The 27,519-nt window shown below is 44.0% G+C and overlaps 2 protein-coding genes across 4 annotated transcripts; one reads left to right on the top strand and one right to left on the bottom strand.

Annotated features, from left to right (window-relative positions):
- Positions 1-960: 960 nt before the first annotated feature.
- Positions 961-9,625, bottom strand: srfbp1 (serum response factor binding protein 1). Of its 2 annotated transcripts, none has more exons than XM_031795040.1 (3): positions 9,524-9,625; positions 5,169-5,591; positions 961-2,521 (listed from the first exon to the last, which is right to left on the bottom strand). In XM_031795040.1, exons 2-3 carry the CDS (start codon positions 5,589-5,591, stop codon positions 1,061-1,063), a joined length of 1,884 nt encoding a protein of 627 aa, XP_031650900.1. In that variant the 5' UTR covers positions 9,524-9,625; the 3' UTR covers positions 961-1,060. The 2 variants fall into 2 exon arrangements, with proteins under 2 accessions (XP_031650900.1, XP_020329505.2); XM_020473916.2 differs by lacking the exon at positions 9,524-9,625 and adding an exon at positions 9,279-9,402.
- Positions 9,392-27,005, top strand: LOC109881810 (macoilin-1). Of its 2 annotated transcripts, none has more exons than XM_031795038.1 (11): positions 9,392-9,639; positions 11,090-11,231; positions 11,340-11,466; positions 11,806-11,929; positions 14,671-14,849; positions 15,000-15,573; positions 15,986-16,144; positions 17,071-17,244; positions 19,658-19,778; positions 20,649-20,823; positions 23,938-27,005. In XM_031795038.1, exons 1-11 carry the CDS (start codon positions 9,560-9,562, stop codon positions 24,138-24,140), a joined length of 2,058 nt encoding a protein of 685 aa, XP_031650898.1. In that variant the 5' UTR covers positions 9,392-9,559; the 3' UTR covers positions 24,141-27,005. The 2 variants fall into 2 exon arrangements, with proteins under 2 accessions (XP_031650898.1, XP_031650899.1); XM_031795039.1 differs by lacking the exon at positions 9,392-9,639 and adding an exon at positions 9,694-10,207.
- The last annotated feature ends 514 nt before the right edge of the window (positions 27,006-27,519 follow it).

Genomic DNA, 27,519 nt, shown 5'->3' with positions numbered 1-27,519 from the left:
TTGGTGGAGGGGAGGAGATGCAGCCTATTGGTGGAGGGGAGGAGATGCATCCTATTGGTGGAGGGGAGGAGATGCAGCCTATTGGTTGAGGGGAGGAGATGCATCCTATTGGTGGAGGGGAGGAGATGCAGCCTATTGGTGGAGGGGAGGAGATGCAGCCTATTGGTGGAGGGGAGGAGATGCAGCCTATTGGTGGAGGGGAGGAGATGCATCCTATTGGTGGAGGGGAGGAGATGCATCCTATTGGTGGAGGGGAGGCGGTGCAGCCTATTGGTGGAGGGGAGGAGATGCAGCCTATTGGTGGAGGGGAGGCGGTGCAGCCTATTGGTGGAGGGGAGGAGATACAGCCTATTGGTGGAGGGGAGGAGATGCAGCCTATTGGTGGAGGGGAGGAGATGCAGCAAAGCGTGAGTGTTAGCGACATGAAGTAAGATACAACATTCAGTGTCTCCTCACCAACACTTTGGTTCCCTGTCAAAATAACACCTCCATAGAGATCCTATTGGTAAGCTATTCAAATTCTCAATTCCATGAACACCTCCCTGCCCTTTTCATTCGTTGTTATGTTAAACACTGAATTAATGTTGCTCCTATTACCCACTGGGCATACACAGGTTGAATCAACATTGTTTCCATGTTATTTTACTAAAATGAAATTTTACCAATGCGGAATAGACATTGAATTGACGTCTGTGCCCAGTTGGTACATTCTAACTCTATCATAAGTAGAATCATTCTATTTTCATGGTTCCAACTGTTCACCCAAGTATTTTAAAAAAATCTAAATCGCAAGTCAAAAATCACAATTGGAATATTTGTTTAAGAATAAGGCCTAGATTTTGTCAGATCAACTTTTGTTTAAAATTTGATTGAACAGTATCAACCAATCAGAATGGAGAAAGCCTCATTGAAATGATTTTAGAAGGTATGTGTTTCCACTCTAGGGTCAGGGACAACTCATAAAGCAGAATGGATCACTTTTATTATCTAAAAACATAAAATACTGTCAAATAACATCAAAAATATTGTGATACATTTTGGCCATATCGCCGGTCTTAGCTCAATCATCAAATTTGATCTTCTTTCCCTGGAAGGCCACTACTACGGTCTGCTGCTCCTTCCTCTTCTTACTGGCCTCCCATGACGGGTGCAGGGCCTGTTGTGGTGGCTGAGATGAAGGGGTGGAGGAGAACCCTCTGCCTTCCCGTTGCCTCCCAAAGTGTCCCCTTCCCCTCCCAGAACCCCCATCATGTGACCTAGGACCCCGAGACGGGCCATCATCTCCCCCTCTTCCATGGTTCTTGAAGTCCCCTCCCCTACCCCCTCCTCGGCCCATACCCCTGCCTGCACCTCTACCCCTGCCTCTACCACCTCTGGAACCAGACAGACTGGAGCAGAAGATAGACTTTCCCTTGGAGTTCAGTCTGGCCTCTAGCTCATCCAGTTCAGTCTGGTGTGGGTTTAAGCTCTCCAGTGGTTCCAGCAGTGGGTTTTTCCCCAGTTCGCTGCTCTTCCCCTCCCCTCCACCTGGTGGCGCTGTAGTCGTATCACTCTTCTTTTTGAACTTGTTGACTTTCCCCAGGAAGAAATCATCGTTGTCGCTTTCATCCGACTGGGAGGACTGCTTACGGAAACGCTCCTCCGTGCTGTCGTCAAAATACTCCTTCTCGTCGTCCGAAGACTCCAAGTCGCTCTCCTCTTCCTCATGATCATCATCAGAATCCTCTTCATCATCCTGCTTGTTTTTAACATCTTTATTCTGAGGTTTAGTGACTTTCTGGGGTTTGGGGTCTTGAGTCTTCTGAGTGACTGGAGTGTCCTTTGTGAGTTTCTGGACTACTTGCTTCTGTGGTGTATTTTTCATGGTTACTATGTTCTTGGTAGGTACTACTTGTGGGGCCTCTATTGTGAATGGAGTGGATGAGTCCAACAGAGTCTTATCGGCCTCTGACATCTCCGTGGGCTGAGGGTCAGCTACTGTATTCTCTATGGCCGATTCTTTAGTCTCTATCGTGGAAACGTCGTCTTCTTCTGTAACCCTGACAGTCTTATCAACAGGTTGCTTTTCTAGAACAGCTGGTTCGTCAACCGCTAGACTCTCCGCGGGTGTTCCCTCTTCCTCCTCATCCGCGGGTGTTCCATCTTCCTCCTCATCCGCGGGTGTTCCCTCTTCCTCCTCATCCGCGGGTGTTCCCTCTTCCTCCTCATCCGCGGGTGTTCCCTCTTCCTCCTCATCTCCCTCTTCACCTTCCACCCCTCCTCCTCCATCACTGTCCCTCGGCTGCTCGATCACCTCGACCACTTTTAAAGGCTGCTTTCTAACCGTTTCCTTCTGGTCTCCTTTCTCTACTGACATCCTCTCATCCTTGAAGGCTTTAATGGCAGCTTTGATGGTGTCTATCTTCTTGCTGAACTGAGGGTGAGTGGCGATACGGGCTATAGCTCGGTCAGAAATGGTGGCCTTTGGGTTCTTACAGACAAACTCAAAACTCAGGTTCTTATGAAGGGCAGCCTTGGTCACCTAGAAATAAAAATCAACAATTAGTATGGTCTGGTTTTGGGACTGTAAGTTCATTTGCAATGGTTTGGGACTGACATGAATACATGCACCTGAATATTCACCGCAGTATTCAACTTCCAAGCAAGTAAAACAAATGTGCACTACCAGTCAAACGTTTGGACACACCGACTCATTCAAGGTTTATTTTTTTTTATTGTTGACTATTTTCTACATTGTAGAATAATAGTGAAAACATCAAAACTATGAAATAACACAGAAACAAGTAGTTATCAAAAAAAAGTGTTAAATCAAAATATATTTTATATTTCAGATTGTTCAAAGTAGCCAGACTTTGCCTTGATGAAAGCTTTGCACACTCTTGACATTCTCTCAACCAGCTTCATGAGGTAGTCACCTGGAATGCATTTCAATTAAAAAGTGTGCCTTCTTAAAATGTTAATTTGTGGAATTCCTTTCCTTCTTAATGCGCTTGAGCCAATCAGTTGTGTTGTGACAAGGTAGGGATGATATACAGAAGATAGTCTTATTTGGTAAAAGACCAAGTCCATATTATGGCAAGAACAGCTCAAATAAGCAAAGAGAAACGATGGTCCATCATTACTTTAAGACATGAAGGTCAGTCAATTCAGAAGTCATGGAAATTAAATCAATAGTTATCAGGACATATACTTTACTCACCAGTATCTCTACTTGCACATCATAATCTGCTCATTTATCACTCCAGTGTTAATCTGCTAAATTGTAATTACTTCGCACCTATGGCCTATTTATTGTCTACCTCCTCATGCCTTTTGCACACACTGTATATAGACGTTCTTCCTACTGTGTCAATGACTTGTTTATTGTGTTATTGGCTTGTTTATTCCATGTGTAACTCTGTGTTGTTGTCTGTGTCACACTGCTTTGCTTAATCTTGACCAGGTTGCAGTTGTAAATGAGAACTTGTTCTCAACTGGCCTACCTGGTTAAATAAAGGTGTTCTCAACTAGCCTACCTGGTTAAATAAAGGTGTTCTCAACTAGCCACCTGGTTAAATAAAGGTGTTCTCAACTAGCCTACCTGGTTAAATAAAGGTGTTCTCAACTAGCCTACCTGGTTAAATAAAGGTGTTCTCAACTAGCCTACCTGGTTAAATAAAGGTGTTCTCAACTGGCCTACCTGGTTAAATAAAGGTGTTCTCAACTAGCCTACCTGGTTTAATAAAGGTGTTCTCAACTAGCCTACCTGGTTTAATAAAGGTGTTCTCAACTAGCCTACCTGGTTAAATAAAGGTGTTCTCAACTAGCCTACCTGGTTAAATAAAGGTGTTCTCAACTAGCCTACCTGGTTAAATAAAGGTGTTCTCAACTAGCCTACCTGGTTAAATAAAGGTGTTCTCAACTAGCCTACCTGGTTAAATAAAGGTGTTCTCAACTAGCCTACCTGGTTAAATAAAGGTGTTCTCAACTAGCCTACCTGGTTAAATAAAGGTGTTCTCAACTGGCCTACCTGGTTAAATAAAGGTGTTCTCAACTAGCCTACCTGGTTAAATAAAGGTGTTCTCAACTAGCCTACCTGGTTAAATAAAGGTGTTCTCAACTAGCCACCTGGTTAAATAAAGGTGTTCTCAACTAGCCTACCTGGTTAAATAAAGGTGTTCTCAACTGGCCTACCTGGTTAAATAAAGGTGTTCTCAACTAGCCACCTGGTTAAATAAAGGTGTTCTCAACTAGCCACCTGGTTAAATAAAGGTGTTCTCAACTAGCCACCTGGTTAAATAAAGGTGTTCTCAACTGGCCTACCTGGTTAAATAAAGGTGTTCTCAACTAGCCTACCTGGTTAAATAAAGGTGTTCTCAACTAGCCTACCTGGTTAAATAAAGGTGTTCTCAACTAGCCTACCTGGTTAAATAAAGGTGTTCTCAACTAGCCTACCTGGTTAAATAAAGGTGTTCTCAACTAGCCTACCTGGTTAAATAAAGGTGTTCTCAACTAGCCTACCTGGTTAAATAAAGGTGTTCTCAACTAGCCTACCTGGTTAAATAAAGGTGTTCTCAACTAGCCTACCTGGTTAAATAAAGGTGTTCTCAACTAGCCTACCTGGTTAAATAAAGGTGTTCTCAACTAGCCTACCTGGTTAAATAAAGGTGTTCTCAACTAGCCTACCTGGTTAAATAAAGGTGTTCTCAACTAGCCTACCTGGTTAAATAAAGGTGTTCTCAACTAGCCTACCTGGTTAAATAAAGGTGTTCTCAACTAGCCTACCTGGTTAAATAAAGGTGTTCTCAACTTGCCTACCTGGTTAAATAAAGGTGTTCTCAACTTGCCTACCTGGTTAAATAAAGGTGTTCTCAACTAGCCTACCTGGTTAAATAAAGGTGTTCTCAACTAGCCTACCTGGTTAAATAAAGGTGTTCTCAACTAGCCTACCTGGTTAAATAAAGGTGTTCTCAACTAGCCTACCTGGTTAAATAAAGGTGAAATAAAAAATGTAAAAACTCAAAAGTAAAAAAACGTTTTACAGGACATTGCATGAAAGGAACTCACTCACCAGCAATGTGTAGCAGCACATAGACAATGGCTTGGGAATTATACTACACAGTATTCCAAATAAGGAAGCCATAATAATAATAATGTAGGTGAGATGTAATTGGGGAAGAAGCACCCACCGGATCAGGTTTGAGTGTCTTCATCGCATGGATTTCTTCCAGCAGTCTGCCTACCCTCCTCCGGTTCCTCTCCAGATCTTCCTCCTTCCCCTTCTTTTTCTTCAGACCTGCCATCTGCCTAGTCAACTTCCTGATGACCAGCGCCCTCACCCTTTTCACCTCCTTCCTCATCCTCACCACCTCGTCGTTCAGGTTTAATGGAACTGGCTTACCGGAATCATCTGGTTTCTTCTTCTTCCTCCTCGGAATCTCTGGCTTCTTCTTCTTCTTCTGAGCCGCTGTTTTCTTGTCTTTTATAAGAAGCACGGGCTTATTGTCATCTTTGGGGAGTTCGGACATTTTCTGTTTATTTGGATCCTCAGGGATCGCCTCCGTCTTCAGAACGTCGGGCATTGTCACTTGCTGTGTGTCAGTTGATGACATCTGTGGATGATACAGTAATGGGCAGAAGAGTGAGTGCACAGAAAGGGATAGCTTAAATACATTGTTCCCCCCCCCCCCCATCTCTTTCAGTCTTTGGGTGATACCTGTGAATGGCATAGCTAGATCTAGCTGAGGAACGGTCAACTCCATTGTCTTATATCGAGGGGGAGTTGAGGTTTGACAACTCGCCTTGGGATTCTCAAACAACAACACTGAGTCACCATCAGTTGATTCTGAAAACAGTTACCTTTTTAATATATAGATATATTTTTACATTATTTAACTAGGCAAGAAGGTTAAGAACAAATTCTTATTTACAATGACGGCCTACCCCGGCCAACGCTGGACCAATTATGCGCCGCCCTATGGGACTCCCAATCACGGCCGGATGTGATACAGCCTGGAATCGAACCTGGGACTGTAGTGGTGCCTCTTGCACTGCGCCACTCAGCAGACCTAAACCTACGTTTGTCCAGTACAACTGCAATCCTTCCGCGGGCGCTGAAATTCATACTTTTAGACAGACTTTTATTGAATACACCCATCTACTTTTTCTTCGTTGGTCTTTGGCTGATATTTCTTACATGCTGACCAGAACGGACACGTCGCGCTCGTGAGTATCGCAAAATACACTTAGAAATCCATGTTATTCAATTATTGCACCCACACTGCTCATGGCCGCCAATGAGCGTCTGCGATTCCAAGGGATAAAATAGAAGTCAGTTCTATTTCTGATGCAGATTGCGCTGCAAGTCCTGCCTCTCCCATCTCCTCATTGGTTTATAGAAGCAGGTACCCACGTGCCATCTCCTCATTGGTTTATAGAAGCAGGTACCCACGTGCCATCTCCTCATTGGTTTATAGAAGCAGGTACCCACGTGCCATCTCCTCATTGGTTATACCCATGTGGGTGATTGAATGATTAAATGTTTTGCAGGTCGTAGTAGTAATACTATGAAAGTGTAGATGCCAATCACCATATAAGTTCAAAAGATGAAAAAGCCTGGAAGGAGGAGAGATGACTAGAAACGATTCAGTTGGCCATTTTATGTGTGGATTAATTGTCGGAGTAGAGGACCTTGTGCATTTCAGGTAAAATAACAACTCCATGTTTATATCCCAGGACAATTTAGCTAGCAACAGCAAGCTAGCTAAATAGGACAAATTAGCTAGCAAGTGCAAGCTAACTATCCATACATGTTAATGCTTTTCGACCTGTCCACAAATGAATGTCATTGGTTCAGAGTTTGTTTTGATATTTTAATCTGAGTGTCGTGATCGCTTTTGGTGTAGGGGAACAAAATAAAATTATGCACGATAGTGCACACGCGCAGCCGTGTAAAAAAAAAGATCAATTTCAGATCAACAATTTACATTCTTACATCATACAAAACAGAACGCAGGTATTAACGAGAAAATACTGAAACAAATTTAAAAAATATTCTACTGCAATTGTAATCACTCTGAAAAAATCTTATTGTAATGATTTAGAAAAATGTTATTCTTATTGTTCACAAGGGTTAATGTTTTAATAAAAGTTAAATTCATTTTTTTTATTTTTATGTAATTTTGGTATAGAATTTTTGAATTTTTGTTTGTGTATGAAGTATTTGGCATCAAGAATAAAATAAAAAAATCACAATAATTTCAGTGGTCTTGTTATCATTGCAATAGTAACCTATATTTTGTGTCAAAAACATAGGTCATAATGGTAAATAAGTATTTTGCAAGGTTTTCCCAAAATTCGGACGCAAATTCACAGAACAAGTGAGACAGATTCTCACCTTTTTCACAGAAAACGCAGATATCATCAATCGCCACAAATGAGGATATCATAGAATTACATGGATATATCTTGTGTAAAATGTTAAAGTGCACTTCCTTAACTTTGTTTGGTATACAGTATTTGTAAGGCCTTAACCAGGCATTTTTCCAGACAATGTCAGGAATAAGCATGTTCCAGAAAAACTTTGCTCTCGGTGTAAGTTGGTTTTGTGAATAAAGAATGTCTTATATATTTATTACAAGATTTCTCAAGTAAGATGGTATATATATATATATATATCCGTTTTTATATATATATATATATATAAAAACTGATAGATTTATAGATATATATACACACACAGTGGGGCAAAAAAGTATTTAGTCAGCCACCAATTGTGCAAGTTCTCCCACTTAAAAAGATGAGAGACCTGTAATTTTCATCATAGGTACCCTTCAACTATGACAGACAAAATGAGAGAAAAAAAATCCAGAAAATCACATTGTAGGATTTTTTATGAATTTATTTGCAAATTATGGTGGAAAATAAGTAGGTATTGTTGATTTCGTTACAAGTAGCAGGATTTACACATAATAATGCGGGTTACACACAACGGGACAGTCCCTCTGCCTTGGACAGAAGTACTCTCCCAAGTATAGAAAGATCTCTTTGTAAGCCAATTATTGAATATATTTTTGGTTTTCTTAATTTTAGGAGAGAAATTCAAATGTCTGACTAAGTGGTTTTTTGACAGATGTATTCCTAAATATTTAACACAGTCCCTTACAGGAATATTTTCTATTTCTTTATCATTAAAGTCAAATAAACATAAGATTTCACATTTGAAAAACATTCCGTTTTAATCCTGATGCAATAGAAAATGCAGTTATAGTATTAAGGGCATGTGCGACCTGGTCTTTGTCTCTTAAGAAAAGAGTAGTATCATCAGCCAGTTGGTAAATTTAGATTTCTTTCTTAAAAATGGTTAAGCCATACAAATTTGCATCATTCAGAATATCTAGAGATAGAAGTTCCACAACCAAAATGAAAAAAATGGTGAAATTGGCCATCCCTGTCGTACACTTGTTGATACTGAATCTTTGGAAGTATTACGGTTTAGTAACACAGAACTATTTATATCTTTGTAAAATATGCGAATTACTTAGATACAATTTTCACCAAATCCCAAAAGTATAAGAGACCGAAAGAGAAATTCATGTTCAATTGTGTCAAAGGCTTTACAGAAGTCCAAAAATAAGACAACCGCATCTGAGTCAATTGCGTCTGAATAATCTATAGGGTCCAAGACTAAACGAATGTTAAGAGTTTGACGCGCGCAGCCGGTTTGGGTTCCGTGATACCTACTTACTACGTCAGATGAGACTCAATTGGCACATGCAAATGTGTGCTGAGTTGCGCAACACAAATGAGATGGTTGTATTCGCTAAGTTTTTATTGCATGTATGAATTTCAGGTAAACGCTTTCAGAATTGACACCTTTACAAGAATAAAATGGTGATTCAAGTGTTGTTGCTAGAAAATCCTGCAATCAGTTGATATAAAAGAGAACGGAGTTGTGCGTTCCTCTGCCAAGATAGAGCCACAACATTAGCTAGTATGTAACCACTAGCATACAGTATGAGTAAATGGAGGTAAATGTAAATGCAATGGTGTAATTAATACCAGCTACATTAACGGTACATTACAGTTATTACGGTGGCTAATTTCCCATCAACTGCTAACAGGGCTAGTTAGCTAACGAAAGTTAGCATATTTTCAAGCATGGCCGAGGAAGCAGCATTGCTAGAGCATTTGTGTTAAAACTTTATCAACAATATATATCAGAGATGACAGCTTTATTTTTTTATAATGCACTACAGTTATCACAGCGCAAATTTAAATGTAATCAAAATCACTCATACCGTCAAAGTATAAATTCGAGAAAGATTTAGTCCATACAAGAGGCAGCCATGTTTTTTCTACGTAGACGTATCAATGACGTAGTCACGTTGGTGTGCGTCGTGGCGTTTGACGGAAAGGGGGAGGGCCCACGATACAGTGTTTTTATTTCTTGCTTTTGTTTCACGTCCAGAAAATAACAGCAATGGTGGATATTTAAAGAAATGTCCATATCAGATCGTTCGTGTGACATTTTCGTAATAATTACCGGATTGATATCAGAGCCAAATCCACAGGAGGGAGGATGAAGCGGCGCAATGCGGACTGCAGCAAGCTCCGACGCCCGTTAAAACGGAACCGAATCACCGAGGGTATATATAGCAGGTACCGACGGAAAGAAAGGGGGCTCTAGTTAGGGGGCATGATCGTACAATAATGGCGGCTGAGCTATAGCAGATAAGACACTCAGCTGTCGTGTATAGTGTCAGATGACCCCCTACTGTCGCGTTTACTATTCGTCTTCGAATGTCTAATATATTTTGTTTCTGAACTTAAGGCCTAAGTTAGCTAACGTAGTGTTACTTAAGTAGTAGTAACAACAGCGGCTGCTAGTTAACTCGGTAGCTATTCTGACCGTTCAATGGATTTGTTCCTAAATGTAAACAGTACTGACTGCGTTCACATTGACGACAATTCAAAAGCCATTGGAAAATGTGCTGAAATTGCATACATATTTATACGATTGCACGGTTAATTAGTGTCTACTTAGAACGAGCTGGTCATCTACCCCAAACATGACAACATTTATATTGTACTCCTAGCGATCCAAAGCTTGACGGTTCTTCTTGTACTTTTGACATTTCAGTGCTTTGTCAGCAGCAAAGCCTCCATTGATAACACCGCGTGAGAAAAGCAGCTGTTGAAAAGCCAATATGCCCCGACATGAGCACAGGTTTTTAGTGTTCTTGTTCTCTTCAGTCTTCTGATAGTCCTACGGCACTGTCTGGCACTGTGTTAGGTTATCCATTTCTGGCCTTGAATGTACAGTATGAACAAAGCGTAAAGCTTTGGACCAGAGAAGTATGATGGGACTGAAAGCAGAACAAGTGCCCAACCATGAATGTATATCATCTAAGTGGGGGATAAGTCAGGATTCATTACAGATCAAATTCAGTGGCACATGCCTCTCTTTAAAACATTGGGAAAACGTGTGGTCTTGTGGTTGCAGATGACCTCTAAGCGTGACTGAAATAAAGATAATGATGTTCCAGCTATAAACACTGAATGACTGTGGTACTGATCATATATCACTGCCAATTTGTGTCTAGCTCTGGTTCCAGGGTGGTAGTGACATGTGTTCTCTTATTAGTTAGTGGAGGAACACACATTAACACCTTGGACCAGAGCTAGTCTTCTCTTTGTTTTGGCTTCCTCGCTCTCCGGTTGACAGTGCTTCAAGAAATATCACAATGTTTCTCTGTCCCATTCTTATCTCTTTCTCTCTCTCTATCTTCCCCTCTCTCTTTCTCACTCTCTATCTTCCCCTCTCTCCACCCTCCTCTCTTTCTCACTCTCTATCTTCCACTCTCTCTCTCACTCTCTTTCCCTCTCTCTTTCTCACTCTCTATCTTCCCCTCTCTCCACCCTCTCTCTTTCTCACTCTCTATCTTCCCCTCTCTCTCTCCACTCTCTATCTTCCCCTCTCTCCACCCTCTGTCTTTCTCACTCTCTATCTTCCCCTCTCCACCCTCCTCTCTTTCTCACTCTCTATCTACCCCTCTCCACCCTCTCTCTTTCTCACTCTCTATCTTCCCCTGTCACCACCCTCTCTCAGTACCTTCCTGTACCTGAAGTTTCTGGTGGTGTGGGTGCTGGTGCTGCTGGCAGACTTTGTGTTGGAGTTCAGGTTTGAGTACCTGTGGCCCTTCTGGCTATTCATACGCAGTGTCTACGACTCCTTCAGATACCAGGGGCTGGTAAGTGTGTGTGTGTGTGAGAGAGCTTACTCATGAGATTTTGACATGAAAGATGGCTGCACAATTGTATATTATTGCATGCTGACTACATTTCTCTCTCTCTCTCAGGCGTTCTCAGTGTTCTTTGTGTGTGTGGCGTTTACGTCTGACATCATCTGCCTCCTCTTTATCCCTGTCCAATGGCTGTTCTTCGCTGCCAGCACCTACGTCTGGGTCCAGTATGTCTGGCACACAGGTCAGTTAACATCAGCACACTCTGTCCCATAATTAGATTTGTCTTTCCCACAATGCATTGGCTTAATCCTTGGGTATCATGTGATTTTAATATGTTTATGTATACACAGTTATCAAATGTGTATGTACATTTTATGTATTCAGATATGCATGTACAAAATAAATGATATTTCTTTGTCCGTGTTTACACAGGCAGCCTCAGTTTTGATCTTTTTTCTGCTAATTGGTCTTTTGACAAATCAGATCTTGCCAATAATTGGACAAAAGATCAGAATTGGTCTGTCTGTGTAAACACAGTGTGATAGTGTGAGCCTGTCTCCCATCTTGGCCCCTTGCACAGAGAGAGGAGTGTGTCTACCCACCGTATCGCTATGGATACTGTTTGTTTACATGGAAGCTGCCATCCGCTTCAAGGACCTGAAGAACTTCCATGTGGACCTGTGTCGCCCCTTCGCAGCTCACTGGTAACCTTGTCAGCTGTTGTTTTAACCCTACCGGACCTACTCCCTAGCTTATGGCAGTAACCTTGTCAGCTGTTGTTCTAACCCTACCGGACCTACTCCCTAGCTTATGGCAGTAACCACAGGACCAAGCACATTGTAGAAAAGGTCATCTACATTTTAAATAATTTTGATTAATGCAACAATTGGACAATGGATATAGATACTCCAAACCTTTTTTTATTTATTTTAGTAATAATCTATCAGATAATGACCTAATTATAGCACATAAAACTAACTGTTCAGCTATTTTTTTATTTTTAGTATTTTTAATTATTATTATTTTCTATTTTATATTATTATATTTACAAAATGAAATTCAGGTTTTACATTTAATAATTGTCACTTATTTTCCTTAGAATGCACACTTTCTTATTGTGTCGGGCATTTTTCTCAATACAATTAGTTTAAAATAAAGAATGATTTGTATCTCATTTGCATAAATACACCCGCTGATATATGAATAGATGAACAAAAGGGGTGGGGCTTCAACCACTAAAAACTTGCTCTGTCTACCCTACCTGCATTGTTTATACTAGATGTCTTCATGGGTATGTGTAATTTTAACAGACTTGTCCGGAAGGGCCCGTACGAATCCGAACGCGGCAGCTGCAGTCGAGAGATTGAGAAATGATATAATTTATGCTGATGCTCCAGCTTTCCAGGAGAGTGTCGCTTGTGATCGTCAAATCATAAATCAAAGAGGCAATAGGCTAAAGTCATAGCGCCTCTCTCTGAACGTTCCCAGAACACATTTGGTGGGAACAGTTTGGTGGCTACATTGTGGGGACGTCACAAAAGATACACTATATGACCAAATGTATGTGGACACCTGCTCGTCGAACATCTCATTCCAAAATAATGGACATTAATATATAGTTGGTCCCCCCTGGAGTCTGTTATAACAGCCTCCACTATTCTGGGAAGGCTTTCCACTAGATGTTGGAACATTGCTGCTATAACAGCCTCCACTCTTCTGGGAAGGCTTTCCACTAGATGTAGGAACATTGCTGCTATAACAGCCTCCACTCTTCTGGGAAGGCTTTCCACTAGATGTAGGAACATTGCTGCTATAACAGCCTCCACTCTTCTGGGAAGACTTTCCACTAGATGTTGGAACATTGCTGCTATAACAGCCTCCACTCTTCTGGGAAGGCTTTCCACTAGATGTAGGAACATTGCTGCTATAACAGCCTCCACTCTTCTGGGAAGGCTTTCCACTAGATGTAGGAACATTGCTGCTATAACAGCCTCCACTCTTCTGGGAAGACTTTCCACTAGATGTAGGAACATTGCTGCTATAACAGCCTCCACTCTTCTGGGAAGACTTTCCACTAGATGTTGGAACATTGCTGCGGGGACTTGCTTCCATTCAGCCACAAGAGCATTAGTGTTAAGATTATCCTTCACTGGAACTAAGGGGCCTAGCGCAAACCATGGAAAAACAGCCCCAGACCATTATTCCTCCTCCGCCAAACTTTACAGTTGGCCCAGATTCGTCCGTCGGACTGCTAGCTGGTGAAGCGCGATTCATCACTCCAGAGTCCACATTTCCACGGTCGTAATATTAAATGGGGGAAAAACCTCAGGCACAAGAGTATGAAGCAGGAGCAAAATGAAAGTAATCAATCCAAGTGATAAGTGGATTTTGCAACCCACAAACACAGGAAATAGATGGCGGGAAAAGACAGATCCTCAGGTGGGCGGGGCATGTGTGTTGTTACACATTGTAATTGCTTAGGCAATGGAGGTTTCATCAACAAAAGGGGAAACTATTCTTCTACGCTGAACACGAAGTAGAAATCTTTCATTATTTTTCTTCATTTTGCTATGACAACCATAGCAAAAGTTTTTGTGCTAACTATTTTCTCCTTCCCCTCTCTGCCCTCGTCCCTCCACTTCTCTGCCCTCGTCCCTCCACTTCTCTGCCCTCGTCCCTCCACTTCTCTGCCCTCGTCCCTCCACTTCTCTGCCCTCGTCCCTCCACTTCTCTGCCATCGTCCCTCGTGCCTCCACCTCTCTGCCCTCGTCCCTCCACCTCTCTGCCTTCGTCCCTCCACCTCTCTGCCATCGTCCCTCCACCTCTCTGCCCTCGTCCCTCCACCTCTCTGCCATCGTCCCTCAATTCTCTGCCCTCGTCCCTCCACCTCTCTGCCATCGTCCCTCCATCCTCCACCTCTCTGCCCTCGTCCCTCCACCTCTCTGCCATCGTCCCTTGTCCCTCCACCTCTCCGCCCTCGTCCCTCCACCTCTCTGGCCTCGTCCCTCCACCTCTCTGGCCTCGTCCCTCCACCTTTTTGCCCTCGTCCCTCCACCTTTCTGCCCTCGTCCCTCCACCTCTCTGCCCTCGTCCCTCCACCTCTCTGCCCTCGTCCCTCCACCTCTCTGCCCTCGTCCCTCCACCTCTCTGCCCTCGTCCCTCCACCTCTCTGCCATCGTCCCTCCATCCTCCACTTCTCTGCCCTCGTCCCTCCACTTCTCTGCCCTCGTCCCTCCACTTCTCTGCCCTCGTCCCTCCACTTCTCTGGCCTCGTCCCTCCGCTTCTCTGTCCTCGTCCCTCCACCTCTCTGCCCTCGTCCCTCCACCTTTCTGCCCTCGTCCCTCCTCCTCTCTGCCCTCGTCCCTCCTCCTCTCTGCCCTCATCCCTCCACCTCTCTGCCCTCGTCCCTCCACCTCTCTGCCCTCGTCCCTCTCCCTCTGTTAGTATTGGCTACCCGGTGGTGACTCTGGGCTTTGGCTTTAAGAGCTACGTCAGCTACAAGATGAGACTGAGGAAACAGAAAGAGGTGCAGAAGGAGAATGAGTTCTACATGCAACTCCTACAGCAGGCTCTGCCCCCAGAGCAACAGATGCTACAGAGACAGGAGAGAGAGGCAGAGGAGGGTGAGAGGGAGCATGCAGTACACACACACACCCTTCACTTCACTTTACCCTGAGCAACAGATGTTCCGACAACAATTGGAAGGTGATAGACAAACACACACTGTTGTAATCTTACCTGACCTCATCCTAACCTTGCTCCCTCCTCTCTAGCGGCCATGGCTAAAGCTGTGTCATCAGATGTGGACCCTACCCCGCCGGTTTCCCAAAATGGGTCAACTCCCGGCAAGAAGACGCCCGTTAACGCTTCCGTTCCCTTACCGGAACTGGAGTACCGGGAGAAAGGGAGAGACGGGAACAGCAAGGAACGGGAGGGCAAACAACAACAACAACACACAATAGGAATCAACAACAACAGTATCCTCCACACACTGGACTCCACATTACAGGAGACGGAGTATATGGAGAACATGGGGGGGAAGAGACTGAATAACGACCTCGGAGGAGAGCTCACACACACAGGCAACACACACACTCCCAAAGAGGAGGTGGGGGGAACAGGGGTAGGGGGAGGGAAGAACTGCAAAAATGCCAGCGGAGGAGGTGTGGCCACAAACTCCTCCCCTCGGAATCACAGCGCCACCAATGGGAATGTGCCGTCGTCTGGCTTGTCCAATAAGAACGAGAAAAAGACGAAGTCTGCCGGGAAGGGAGGAGCCAATCAGAAGGATCCCGTGGAGAACTGTATTCCCAATAATCAACTGGGCAAGCCTGACGCTCTCGTGCGGTAAGACACACACACACACACAGGCCCATAGCCAACGTGCACCGGCATGCATATAGACGAGTCGGTTTCACCCTCTCCTTGACTTTTCAGGCCGACCATGATGCAGTCTGGCTTCTCACAGCAACGTGTGTGTGTGTGTGGGTGCATCCGTGCATCAGATTTCATACGATGTGTGTAGCTGTTATGTTAAACAGCTATTCATGTGAAACTGCGATGTAGTCTACCTTAAACATAGCCCTTGTCCTCGTTCTCTCTCCTCTCCTCTCCTCTCCTCTCCTCTCCTCTCCTCTCCTCTCCTCTCCTCTCCTCTCCTCTCCTCTCCTCTCCTCTCCTCTCCTCTCCTCTCCTCTCCTCTCCTCTCCTCTCCTCTCCTCTCCTCTTCTCCCCTCTACCTCTCCTCTCCTCTCTCTAGGTTGGAGCAGGATGTGAAACGACTGAAGGCGGACCTGCAGGCGAGCCGTCAGTTGGAGTCAGATTTACGTTCTCACCTCTCCTCCCTGACCAGCCAGGACAGGAGTCTGCGCTCAGAGCTGGGCCAGCTGCGACAAGACAACGAGATGCTGCAGAACAAGTAGGAACACACACTTGAAGCCTGGGACAAAGCCAAGGATCTCAGAGTATTGGCACGGTGTAGAGGATCGGCCTGAGCATAATATCACTCACCTTGATCACATAAAGAGATGTTTTCTTTTGGATGCAAGGTGATCTTTTGATCAGGGATTGTGTTTCTGGATTCCAACATGTAGATTCATTCTGACTTAGAAACTCGGGGAACAAACTTCTTGGCTGTTTTTGTGTGTAACTCTCTAACCATATATATGTATGTATGTATGTATGTGTGTGTGTGTGTGTGTGTGCTCCACAGTGCTGACGTGTGTGTGTGTGTGTGTGTGTGTGTGTGTGTGCTCCACAGTGCTGACGTGTGTGTGTGTGTGTGTGTGCTCCACAGTGCTGACGTGTGTGTGTGCTCCACAGTGCTGACGTGTGTGTGTGTGCTCCACAGTGCTGACGTGTGTGTGTGTGTGCTCCACAGTGCTGACGTGTGTGTGTGTGCTCCACAGTGCTGACGTGTGTGTGTGTGCTCCACAGTGCTGACGTGTGTGTGTGCTCCACAGTGCTGACGTGTGTGTGTGCTCCACAGTGCTGACGTGTGTGTGTGCTCCACAGTGCTGACGTGTGTGTGTGCTCCACAGTGCTGACGTGTGTGTGTGCTCCACAGTGCTGACGTGTGTGTGTGTGTGTGTGTGTGCTCCACAGTGCTGACGTGTGTGTGTGTGTGCTCCACAGTGCTGACGTGTGTGTGTGTGTGTGTGTGTGTGCTCCACAGTGCTGACGTGTGTGTGTGCTCCACAGTGCTGACGTGTGTGTGTGTGTGCTCCACAGTGCTGACGTGTGTGTGTGTGTGTGTGTGCTCCACAGTGCTGACGTGTGTGTGTGTGTGCTCCACAGTGCTGATGTGTGTGTGCTCCACAGTGCTGACGTGTGTGTGCTCCACAGTGCTGACCAGGCCAAGCAAAAGGACAAGCAGACCATCTCCCAGCTAGAGAAGAGGCTGAAGGCAGAGCAGGAGGCGCGGGCGCTGGCGGAGAAACAGCTGGCTGACGAGAGGAAGAGGAAGAAGGTGGAGGATGCCACCGCAGCCCGGGCTGTAGCACTAGCCGTAGCCTCCAGGTAAACACTCACACCAGGGTTTCCGTTATACGGTTTCCGTTAGCCAGTAATAGACGGTTTCCGTTAGCCGGTTTCCGTTAGCCGGTAATAGCCGGTTTCCGTTAGCCGGTTTCCGTTAGCCGGTTTCCGTTAGCCGGTAATAGCCGGTTTCCGTTAGCCGGTAATAGCCGGTTTCCGTTAGCCGGTAATAGCCGGTTTCCGTTAGCCGGTAATAGCCGGTTTCCGTTAGCCGGTTTCCGCTAGCCCGGTAATAGCCGGTTTCCGTTAGCCCGGTAATAGCCGGTTTCTGTTAGCCCGGTAATAGCCGGTTTCCGTTAGCCCGGTAATAGCCGGTTTCCGTTAGCCCGGTAATAGCCGGTTTCCGTTAGCCCGGTAATAGCCGGTTTCCGTTAGCCCGGTAATAGCCGGTTTCCGTTAGCCCGGTAATAGCCGGTTTCCGTTAGACCGGTAATAGCCGTTTTTTGTCCAATACATTTTTATTTTTTTAAGCCGATAAATTAAATTGGTGCCGGCCAATCGAGATGAAGAAACAATCCCAGTGTAAAATAATGTTTTTTAGCCTCTCCATTGGTGGAAATACCAGTCGATGGAAATACATTTGATTGGTCATGCTTATCGGTCTATAAGTTCATTTGCATAATTTAGTGGAATTAAATTGGTGCACGTGTACAGTATATTTGTTACGTAATCTTATTTATTATACACCTACAACATACACCGATACAGAACCGTTGAGTTGAAAATGTGTCAAGACAGGCACGAGCTTCCGCAGCATCCCAAAACGTCAACGGGAGACTGGCTCTATCAGCGCGTCCCACATCACTTTGCAATGAGCTGGAGGCAGTATGCGTTATGGAAACATATACGTAGTTGTCTGAAACCTGAACCTTTTAATACATATTATGAGGCATGTCTTGCTTTGCTTCAAAGTAGCATATTATATCTCCCCTCGAACATCTTTCTATAGGATACATTCGTCTCTGTCCAATGAAACCGCTCGCATGTTCTGTGCCCTTTTGACGACAGTGTTTTCCCGCCAATTGTGCTATGGAACGGACATTCTCAAATAGCCTACTGCCTTGTGTGCGTTGCTGCGCTTATAATGTGAAGAAAATAATCATTGTTTAACATTTTAAGCTAAATGTTTTTATCTGTTGCATTAGACACATTGCTTTTTAATGCAGCCTTGGCCTACTGGTTGTATGAATTTGGAATCTATTGTCTCACAACTGTCCCAGAGTCAGTTTGGAATAGGCTATTTCTTTCTTGACAAGCTGACCAATAGAATAGGTTTATTTATTTATTTTTATTTTTGAGTTGAGTTTTTTTTTTTTTTTTTACAGGGACAGTGCACATTAATCAACGTTTCAGTAAAAGTGCCGGTTTTAGCCAGCCGGCTAATTTTCAACCGCAGTCCCTGGGCAGGTTATTAAACAATTAACAATTACAATATAGACAATAGCAACATAGAACAAGCAAGACACAGCAACATAGGACAAGCAAGACATAGCATACAGACAGAGCAACATAGGACAAGCAAGACGTAGCATACAGACAGAGCAACATAGGACAAGCAAGACGTAGCATACAGACAGAGCAGCATAGAACAAAAAGCAGCAAGTCAAAATTCATAAAAGCAACAAAGTGTTTCCACACCTCACAAGCTACAGACAACAGACAACATGGAGAGCGGCAACACACAGCTAGGGACCATGTTCACAGATCTGATTGACCTTTAGCCATGTCTTCAAGCATTTTGTGAAAGTGTGATATGTGGTGCAGTTATGTGTGTCTGATGGCAGTGTATTCCAGACATGGGAAGCTCTCACAGAGAATGCAGATTTACTAAAGGTGCTTTTCCTTAGGGGAACTATACAGTCACCTCTCATGGCAGACCTTGTGGATCTGCTGCCATATGTCTGGGTTTTCTGTTTAACAAAAATATTGAGTGGAGGGGGAGCCAGGCCATTAAGGATCTTGAATACAAGACATGCGTCGGTGTATTGCACAAGATTTTCCCAACTCAAGAGCTCATGCTTTCTAAGGATGTGACAATGATGATGGCTATTGGGCTTCCTATCAAGCACTTTGAGAGCCTGTTTGTAGACAGACTGAATAGGTTTTAATGTTGTACAGCAAGCTTGGGCCCAACTAGTCAAGCTAGTAGGCTAAACGTTTCTACTATAGTAGGTTGACATAGGCTAGTGATTTTGCTGTTCGTTAGTCGTCTTGTTGGCCGATGAAGAGTAAATATGGACAGTTATTCTGACAAGTTCAGAATTCGGTAAGAAGGAGCGCACAATCGTTGCATCCTCGACATGCATGTTTCTGTTAATATGAATGTCCATTCAAATTCAAATGTTACCGTCAAATGTGGGGGGACAAAAAACCTGACTCTCTGGATCTCTGTCAGGGGTGAGTGTACTGACTCCCTGCGTGGGCGGATCAGAGAGTTGGAGACGGAGTGTAAGAAACTCAACATCGACGTGAAACTCGAAGAAGAGCACATTAGAGAGCTGGAGGGGAAATGCCAGGTGAGTCCATCCTTCAATCTTAGATATTTATCCTTTCTGAGAGCTCACCGTCTCAGAAATGATGTATCAGCAAGGTGCTGCTGATTCCTTTACTGGGACATGGCTGAAAACAACATTATATTCCTTCTCTAAATTGAAGTTTTTTTTTTTTTTCAATTTTAATTATTTTACTCTGAGCCAGAGCGACTTACAGTTCATACATATTTGTACTTTTTCGTACTGGTCCCCCTGTGGGAAGCGAACCCACAACCCTGGTGTTGTAAGTGACATGCACTACCAACTGAGCCACACAGGATCCCTTATGAGGAGTTAGTTTGTGGTTTCAGTTGTTCATGATGAGGTGTTGATGTCCACTCTCTCCCTCTCTCCTCTTCTCTCTCCTCTCTCCCTCTCTCCTCTTCTCTCTCCTCCCTCTCTCTCTCCTCTTCTCTCTCTCCTCCCTCCCTCTCTCCTCCCTCCCTCTCTCCTCTTCTCTCTCTCCTCCCTCCCTCCCCCCTCCTCTCTCTCTCCTCCCTCCCCCCTCCTCTCTCTCTCCTCCCTCCCCCCTCCTCTCTCTCCTCCCTCCCTCCCTCCCTCCTCTTCTCTCTCTCCTCCCTCCCTCCCTCTCTCCTCTTCTCTCTCCTCTTCTCTCTCCTCCCTCCCTCTCTTCTCTCTCCTCCCTCCTCTTCTCTCTCTCCTCTCTCCTCTTCTCCCTCCCTCTCTTCTCTCTCCTCCCTCCTCTTCTCTCTCTCCTCCCTCCTCTTCTCTCTCTCCTCCCTCCCTCTCTCCTCTTCTTCTCTCTCTCTCCTCCCTCCCTCCTTCTCTCTCTTTCCCCTTCTTCCTCCTCTTCTCTCTCCCCTCTTCTCTCCTCCCTCCCCTTTCTCTCTCTAGGAGCTGCGTAAGTACAAGGAGAATGAGAAGGACATGGAGGTGTTGATGTCTGCGCTGTCGGCCATGCAGGATAAAACCCAGCACCTAGAGAACAGTCTGTCTGCTGAGACCAGGATCAAACTAGACCTCTTCTCTGCCCTGGGAGACGCCAAGAGACAGCTGGAGATCGCACAAGGTACAGTTCCCTTCCCTGACCCACTACCGCGGTACGACAGCGACCGGCTTCTGAAAGCTGTATTGCAGAAGGTTCACTAGCATTACCTCAGGGTTTCATCTACCATTACATAAACAGGACGCTCCTTAAGGTAACCTAGCATTACCTCAGGGTTTCATCTACCATTACATAAACAGGATGCTCCTTAAGGTAACCTAGCATTACCTCAGGGTTTCATCTACCATTACATAAACAGGATGCACCTCAACGTAACCTAGCATTACCTCAGGGTTTCATCTACCATTACATAAACAGGATGCACCTCAACGTAACCTAGCATTACCTCAGGGTTTCATCTACCATTACATAAACAGGATGCACCTCAACGTAACCTAGCATTACCTCAGGGTTTCATCTACCATCACATAGTAACCTAGCATTACCTCAGGGTTTCATCTACCATCACATAGTAACCTAGCATTACCTCAGGGTTTCATCTACCATTACATAGTAACCTAGCATGACCTCAGGGTTTCATCTACCATTACATAGTAACCTAGCATTACCTCAGGGTTTCATCTACCATTACATAGTAACCTAGCATTACCTCAGGGTTTCATCTACCATTACATAGTAACCTAGCATTACCTCAGGGTTTCATCTACCATCACATAAACAGGACGCTCCTTAAGGTAACCTAGCATTACCTCAGGGTTTCATCTACCATCACATAAACAGGACGCTCCTTAAGGTAACCTAGCATTACCTCAGGGTTTCATCTACCATCACATAGTAACCTAGCATTACCTCAGGGTTTCATCTACCATTACATAAACAGGACGCTCCTCAACGTAACCTAGCATTACCTCAGGGTTTCATCTACCATCACATAAACAGGACGCTCCTTAAGGTAACCTAGCATTACCTCAGGGTTTCATCTACCATCACATAAACAGGATGCACCTCAACGTAACCTAGCATTACCTCAGGGTTTCATCTACCATCACATAAACAGGACGCTCCTTAAGGTAACCTAGAATTACCTCAGGGTTTCATCTACCATCACATAAACAGGATGCACCTCAACGTAACCTAGCATTACCTCAGGGTTTCATCTACCATAACATAAACAGGATGCACCTCAACGTAACCTAGCATTACCTCAGGGTTTCATCTACCATCACATAAACAGGACGCTCCTTAAGGTAACCTAGCATTACCTCAGGGTTTCATCTACCATCACATAAACAGGATGCTCCTTAAGGTAACCTAGCATTACCTCAGGGTTTCATCTACCATTACATAAACAGGACGCTCCTCAACGTAACCTAGCATTACCTCAGGGTTTCATCTACCATCACATAAACAGGACGCTCCTCAACGTAACCTAGCATTACCTCAGGGTTTCATCTACCATCACATAAACAGGACGCTCCTCAACGTAACCTAGCATTACCTCAGGGTTTCATCTACCATCACATAAACAGGACGCTCCTCAACGTAACCTAGCATTACCTCAGGGTTTCATCTACCATCACATAAACAGGACGCTCCTCAACGTAACCTAGCATTACCTCAGGGTTTCATCTACCATCACATAAACAGGACGCTCCTCAACGTAACCTAGCATTACCTCAGGGTTTCATCTACCATCACATAAACAGGACGCTCCTCAACGTAACCTAGCATTACCTCAGGGTTTCATCTACCATTACATAAACAGGACGCTCCTTAAGGTAACCTAGCATTACCTCAGGGTTTCATCTACCATTACATAAACAGGATGCTCCTTAAGGTAACCTAGCATTACCTCAGGGTTTCATCTACCATTACATAAACAGGACGCTCCTCAACATAACCTAGCATTACCTCAGGGTTTCATCTACCATTACATAAACAGGATGCTCCTCAACGTAACCTAGCATTACCTCAGGGTTTCATCTACCATTACATAAACAGGATGCTCCTTAAGGTAACCTAGCATTACCTCAGGGTTTCATCTACCATTACATAAACAGGACGCTCCTCAACGTAACCTAGCATTACCTCAGGGTTTCATCTACCATTACATAAACAGGATGCTCCTCAACGTAACCTAGCATTACCTCAGGGTTTCATCTACCATTACATAAACAGGACGCTCCTTAAGGTAACCTAGCATTACCTCAGGGTTTCATCTACCATTACATAAACAGGATGCTCCTTAAGGTAACCTAGCATTACCTCAGGGTTTCATCTACCATTACATAAACAGGACGCTCCTCAACGTAACCTAGCATTACCTCAGGGTTTCATCTACCATTACATAAACAGGATGCTCCTCAACGTAACCTAGCATTACCTCAGGGTTTCATCTACCATTACATAAACAGGACGCTCCTTAAGGTAACCTAGCATTACCTCAGGGTTTCATCTACCATTACATAAACAGGATGCTCCTTAAGGTAACCTAGCATTACCTCAGGGTTTCATCTACCATCACATAAACAGGACGCTCCTCATCGTAACCTAGCATTACCTCAGGGTTTCATCTACCATCACATAAACAGGATGCACCTTAAGGTAACCTAGCATTACCTCACGGTTTCATCTACCATCACATAAACAGGATGCACCTCAACGTAACCTAGCATTACCTCACGGTTTCATCTACCATTACATAAACAGGACGCTCCTTAAGGTAACCTAGCATTACCTCACGGTTTCATCTACCATTACATAAACAGGATGCTCCTCAACGTAACCTAGCATTACCTCACGGTTTCATCTACCATCACATAAACAGGATGCTCCTTAAGGTAACCTAGCATTACCTCACGGTTTCATCTACCATTACATAAACAGGATGCTCCTCAACGTAACCTAGCATTACCTCACGGTTTCATCTACCATTACATAAACAGGACGCTCCTTAAGGTAACCTAGCATTACCTCACGGTTTCATCTACCATTACATAAACAGGACGCTCCTCAACGTAACCTAGCATTACCTCACGGTTTCATCTACCATTACATAAACAGGAAGCTCTGCTGCATGATCCAGAGATGTCAGCAACAATAAGAGAATGGCCACAAAGTGAGAAGCCATCTGTCATCTAACCCCCACCCCCCCTCCCCACCCTCCCCCCCCCCCAGGTCAGATCCACCAGAGAGACCAGGAGATAGCAGAGTTGAAGCAGAAGATAGCTGAAGTGATGGCGGTGATGCCCAGTATCTCCTACAGCAACGACAGCAGCAGCCTCAGTCCCGTTACGCCACACTACTCCTCCAAGTTCATGGACAATAGTCCCTCTTCTCTTGATCCCAATGCATCTGTCTACCAGCCACTCAAAAAGTGACAGTAGCACACACACACATTAATACACACTAACACACTTACTCACAAGGCAGCATACATAGTCCCATTACACACATACAACAGACAAATACTTTTGGTCATGTTTTTAAGTTGTGTGTTTTTGGGAAGCGATAGGAAATGTTTCTCGGAGGTGTCTAGTACTAGCCTCTCAAAAATGGGACACACCAGACCCAATTGGTCGTGGGTTTGTTCCCATGGTGACGCTTTTTTTTGGGGGGTCTGTTTTTGGAACAGATGGAGAGGTTGTGTAAAACGACAGTTGACGTTTTAGGGATTGAGATGATGACGTTTTAGGGATTGAGATGTTGACGTTTTAGGGATTGAGCCATTCTGTTTTTTACTGGTAAGAGAGACGTAAAGGGACATCAGGTTGACAAGGACGCTGTCCAAAAATAACACCCTATTCCCTATTTTGACCTGGGCCCAGTGGGAGATGGAGGCAGATGAGGACTGGCTGGTTCGTTGATATGAATGTTTAGAATGACTCATTGTATTGCTCGGTCACTCTTTCTTTCAGTCAGGGATTCATGATCGCTCTCTCTTCTCTCTCCATTCTAGTTCAGTTTTTTTTTTACTTTGAGTCTATTGCCAAACTTCTCTTGGTTTTAAATGAGACAACTGAAACATTTTGAATTGTTAAAATGGCACCTTCTGTGAGTTTGATTATGACTGTAAAATACTTTGTTTGTGTTTTGGTTTTATCGCCCTAAAGTGTGGTTTTGTTTTGTTAAAGTGACACATTTCAGTTTTAGTTATGATGACAATGGTAATATCATCATAACTAAATGTACAGATCGCCAATTTGTACATGATTCCATTTTGAAAATGTATAACTGACTCCAAACAGCGTCCGGGATTATCAATTAACTCAAAACACTCCTGATTTGTAGCGTTAACTCAAACACTCCGGTCAAGAAATCCATAAATCTCTCAAAATAGGATTGTCAATAAATATGACCTGGTACTGTCTAGAGGTTAAGCAATGTCATCTGTTTGCTGTTTAAATGTACTTAAACCTGTCTCTCCTTTTGGACCAAATTGCAATCTGTTGTTAGGCCATATAACTAAAAACATACTGGATTTAATGATGTCTAAGGTAACTGATATTTTTACCTGTTGTCAATTTCACTGTGCCTTGCAATTCCTTTTATTTGTATTATATATTTATTATTATATATTTATTTTAAGTAGTTAGTATAATGAGTTACTTAGTCGATCTTGATATAGGACCCTCCCTCCAGGCTGTGTCTCAATAACGTGAGCTTTCTGGCAAGTGGAAGCAACATATGGTGAAAGCTTATCCAGGCCTCTCACCTAATCATGAAGGAAGGAAGCCAGTGTAGTGGATTGAGATGTCTCCTTATTTCTCACCATCTCCCATGCAGCCCCAGTCTCCCTTTTCTATTAGGCCCCCGTTTGCTGACGCAACACTGACCCAAGTAAACTATGGGATTTGGTTCGTTTTGTATAGGGAGTTAGGAACGACCCCGTCCGCCAAACAGCTATTTAAATATGTCTGGAGCCTAAAGTTTTACCTGGCCAAGCCATGGGGTGAGTAGAACAAACACCAGGCCTTTATGTCCAATACTACGGTAGCCCAGAGTGGACATCTATCTGTTTACAACCAGGGTTTTGGGGTCAATTCCATTTCAATTCTAGGCAATTCAGGAAGTACACTGACATTCCAATTTACATTTTTTAGTAAGGGAAAATGTGGAATTGGAATTTGGTTAACTCTCTGAATTGAAATGGAATTGACCCCCGAAACCCTGTTTACAACCATGTACATTATTACATAGCGATAAATGTTCTAGTATTTCAGTTCAAAGTGCCACGTTTTTGGTGTTTTCTTAAATACAGCTCCCTCTCCATTTCGTTAGATTGATGTATCTCTAAGCTTGCTTTCGGTTTGGATCAAAAGCATCAGAACATGGCTACACATTGTTGTGCTCATGTAGTTGACATGTAGTTGGTTTTTTTTCGACATTCATTGAAAGCAAGTCGAGTAATTGGTTAGATTTGACTCACTCGCTGCACTATTATTGCGCTTATTTATGTGGTGCAGCCATTTATTGTTTTCTCTAACTAAGTATTATGTCTGGATTTTCTCTCAATCTCTTTCTAGAAAGAGTCCAGGTCTGTTTCTGCGCATGCCAACTCCTTATGGAATTGTCACCCCCCCCCCCCAAAAAAAATGTCTTGACAACTCCACTGAGTTGGCAAACAAGCGCGAACAGGTCTGGGACCAGGCGAATCTCTTTCCGCCCGGGATGAACGTGTGACGTGTATGTATTTGGGAAGTTACACCCTGTCCACTGGGCATTCGCGGGTTGAATCAACTTTGTTTCCACATTTCAATGGAATTACATTGAACCAACTGGAATAGACATTGAATTAACTTTGCCCAGTGGGTGACCAGTTTGCCGTGTTTTTCTGCTGTAGGGTGAAGTTGCAACCGTCACAAGACGGCGATCTTGGGTCAATTTTACATTATCCCCACTATTGTTAAAATTAGGATTAGGGGAGAGGAAGCTGATCCTGGATCCTAGAGGAAACGTCGTCCCGGAGCCGTGTTTTCTCATGTTTCCTACCTGGAAAGTATTGGTGTGGATCATAATAGCGGATTTGTGACCTGTTTTTTTTTTTTTAAATATGTTCTACATGTTTTAATGGGAAAGAAAATAAGTGTTTCGTTTCTCCTGTTTTCGTTGTTCCACCATGTTGTTTTCTCTCAACGTGATGATGGTGTCGGCCGCGGCCAAACTCCACTCACTTTGGGGCCCTCACCTGGAATTAAAGAACTATCTTGCAGGCGATGATGAGGATGCAAGCTGTTTGAGAACAATCTGTGTTTGTATTTCTTTCTCTCGCAGATATTCATATCCATAATTATGTTTACGTGTACACATTGTTTAGACTACTAAATCTACCGGAACAGTTTTAGATCGTTGAAAGGATGACACGGCGGGAAACAGGTTTTGTTTAAACTTGTGAGTCAGGTGAAGATAATAACACAGTGAGAATGAGTGGGTGACAGGAGACGGGGAAACAACACAAGTATAGTTGTGATGGGGATATTGGACCAGTGCTACATGGGAAATCCGTTAATTAAGAGTCTCCAGGAAAATCAGGAATGTGTTGGAGCAAACTGTTGAGTCGGTGAGAGAAGAAGTGGTCATATTTAGAATTGTGTTTTAAGCCTCAAAAATATATCGGAGTGAAATGTTTCCTGTATGGATTTTTTAAGCAGGGCGCCTATCAAGAAGGTTAATTCTGGGGTGGCGCAAGAAGTAATGGCGATAATATAACTGAAGACAGATGGCACCGAAACATTAGATGCCAACCTCCGTTAAACCCCA

This window comes from Oncorhynchus kisutch, linkage group LG17 (genome assembly GCF_002021735.2).
Source record: "Oncorhynchus kisutch isolate 150728-3 linkage group LG17, Okis_V2, whole genome shotgun sequence".
Classification (NCBI taxonomy): Eukaryota; Metazoa; Chordata; class Actinopteri; order Salmoniformes; family Salmonidae; genus Oncorhynchus; species Oncorhynchus kisutch.
The sequence above is the reverse complement of the archived record's forward strand: the minus strand, read 5'-3'. Positions and strand labels throughout refer to the sequence as shown.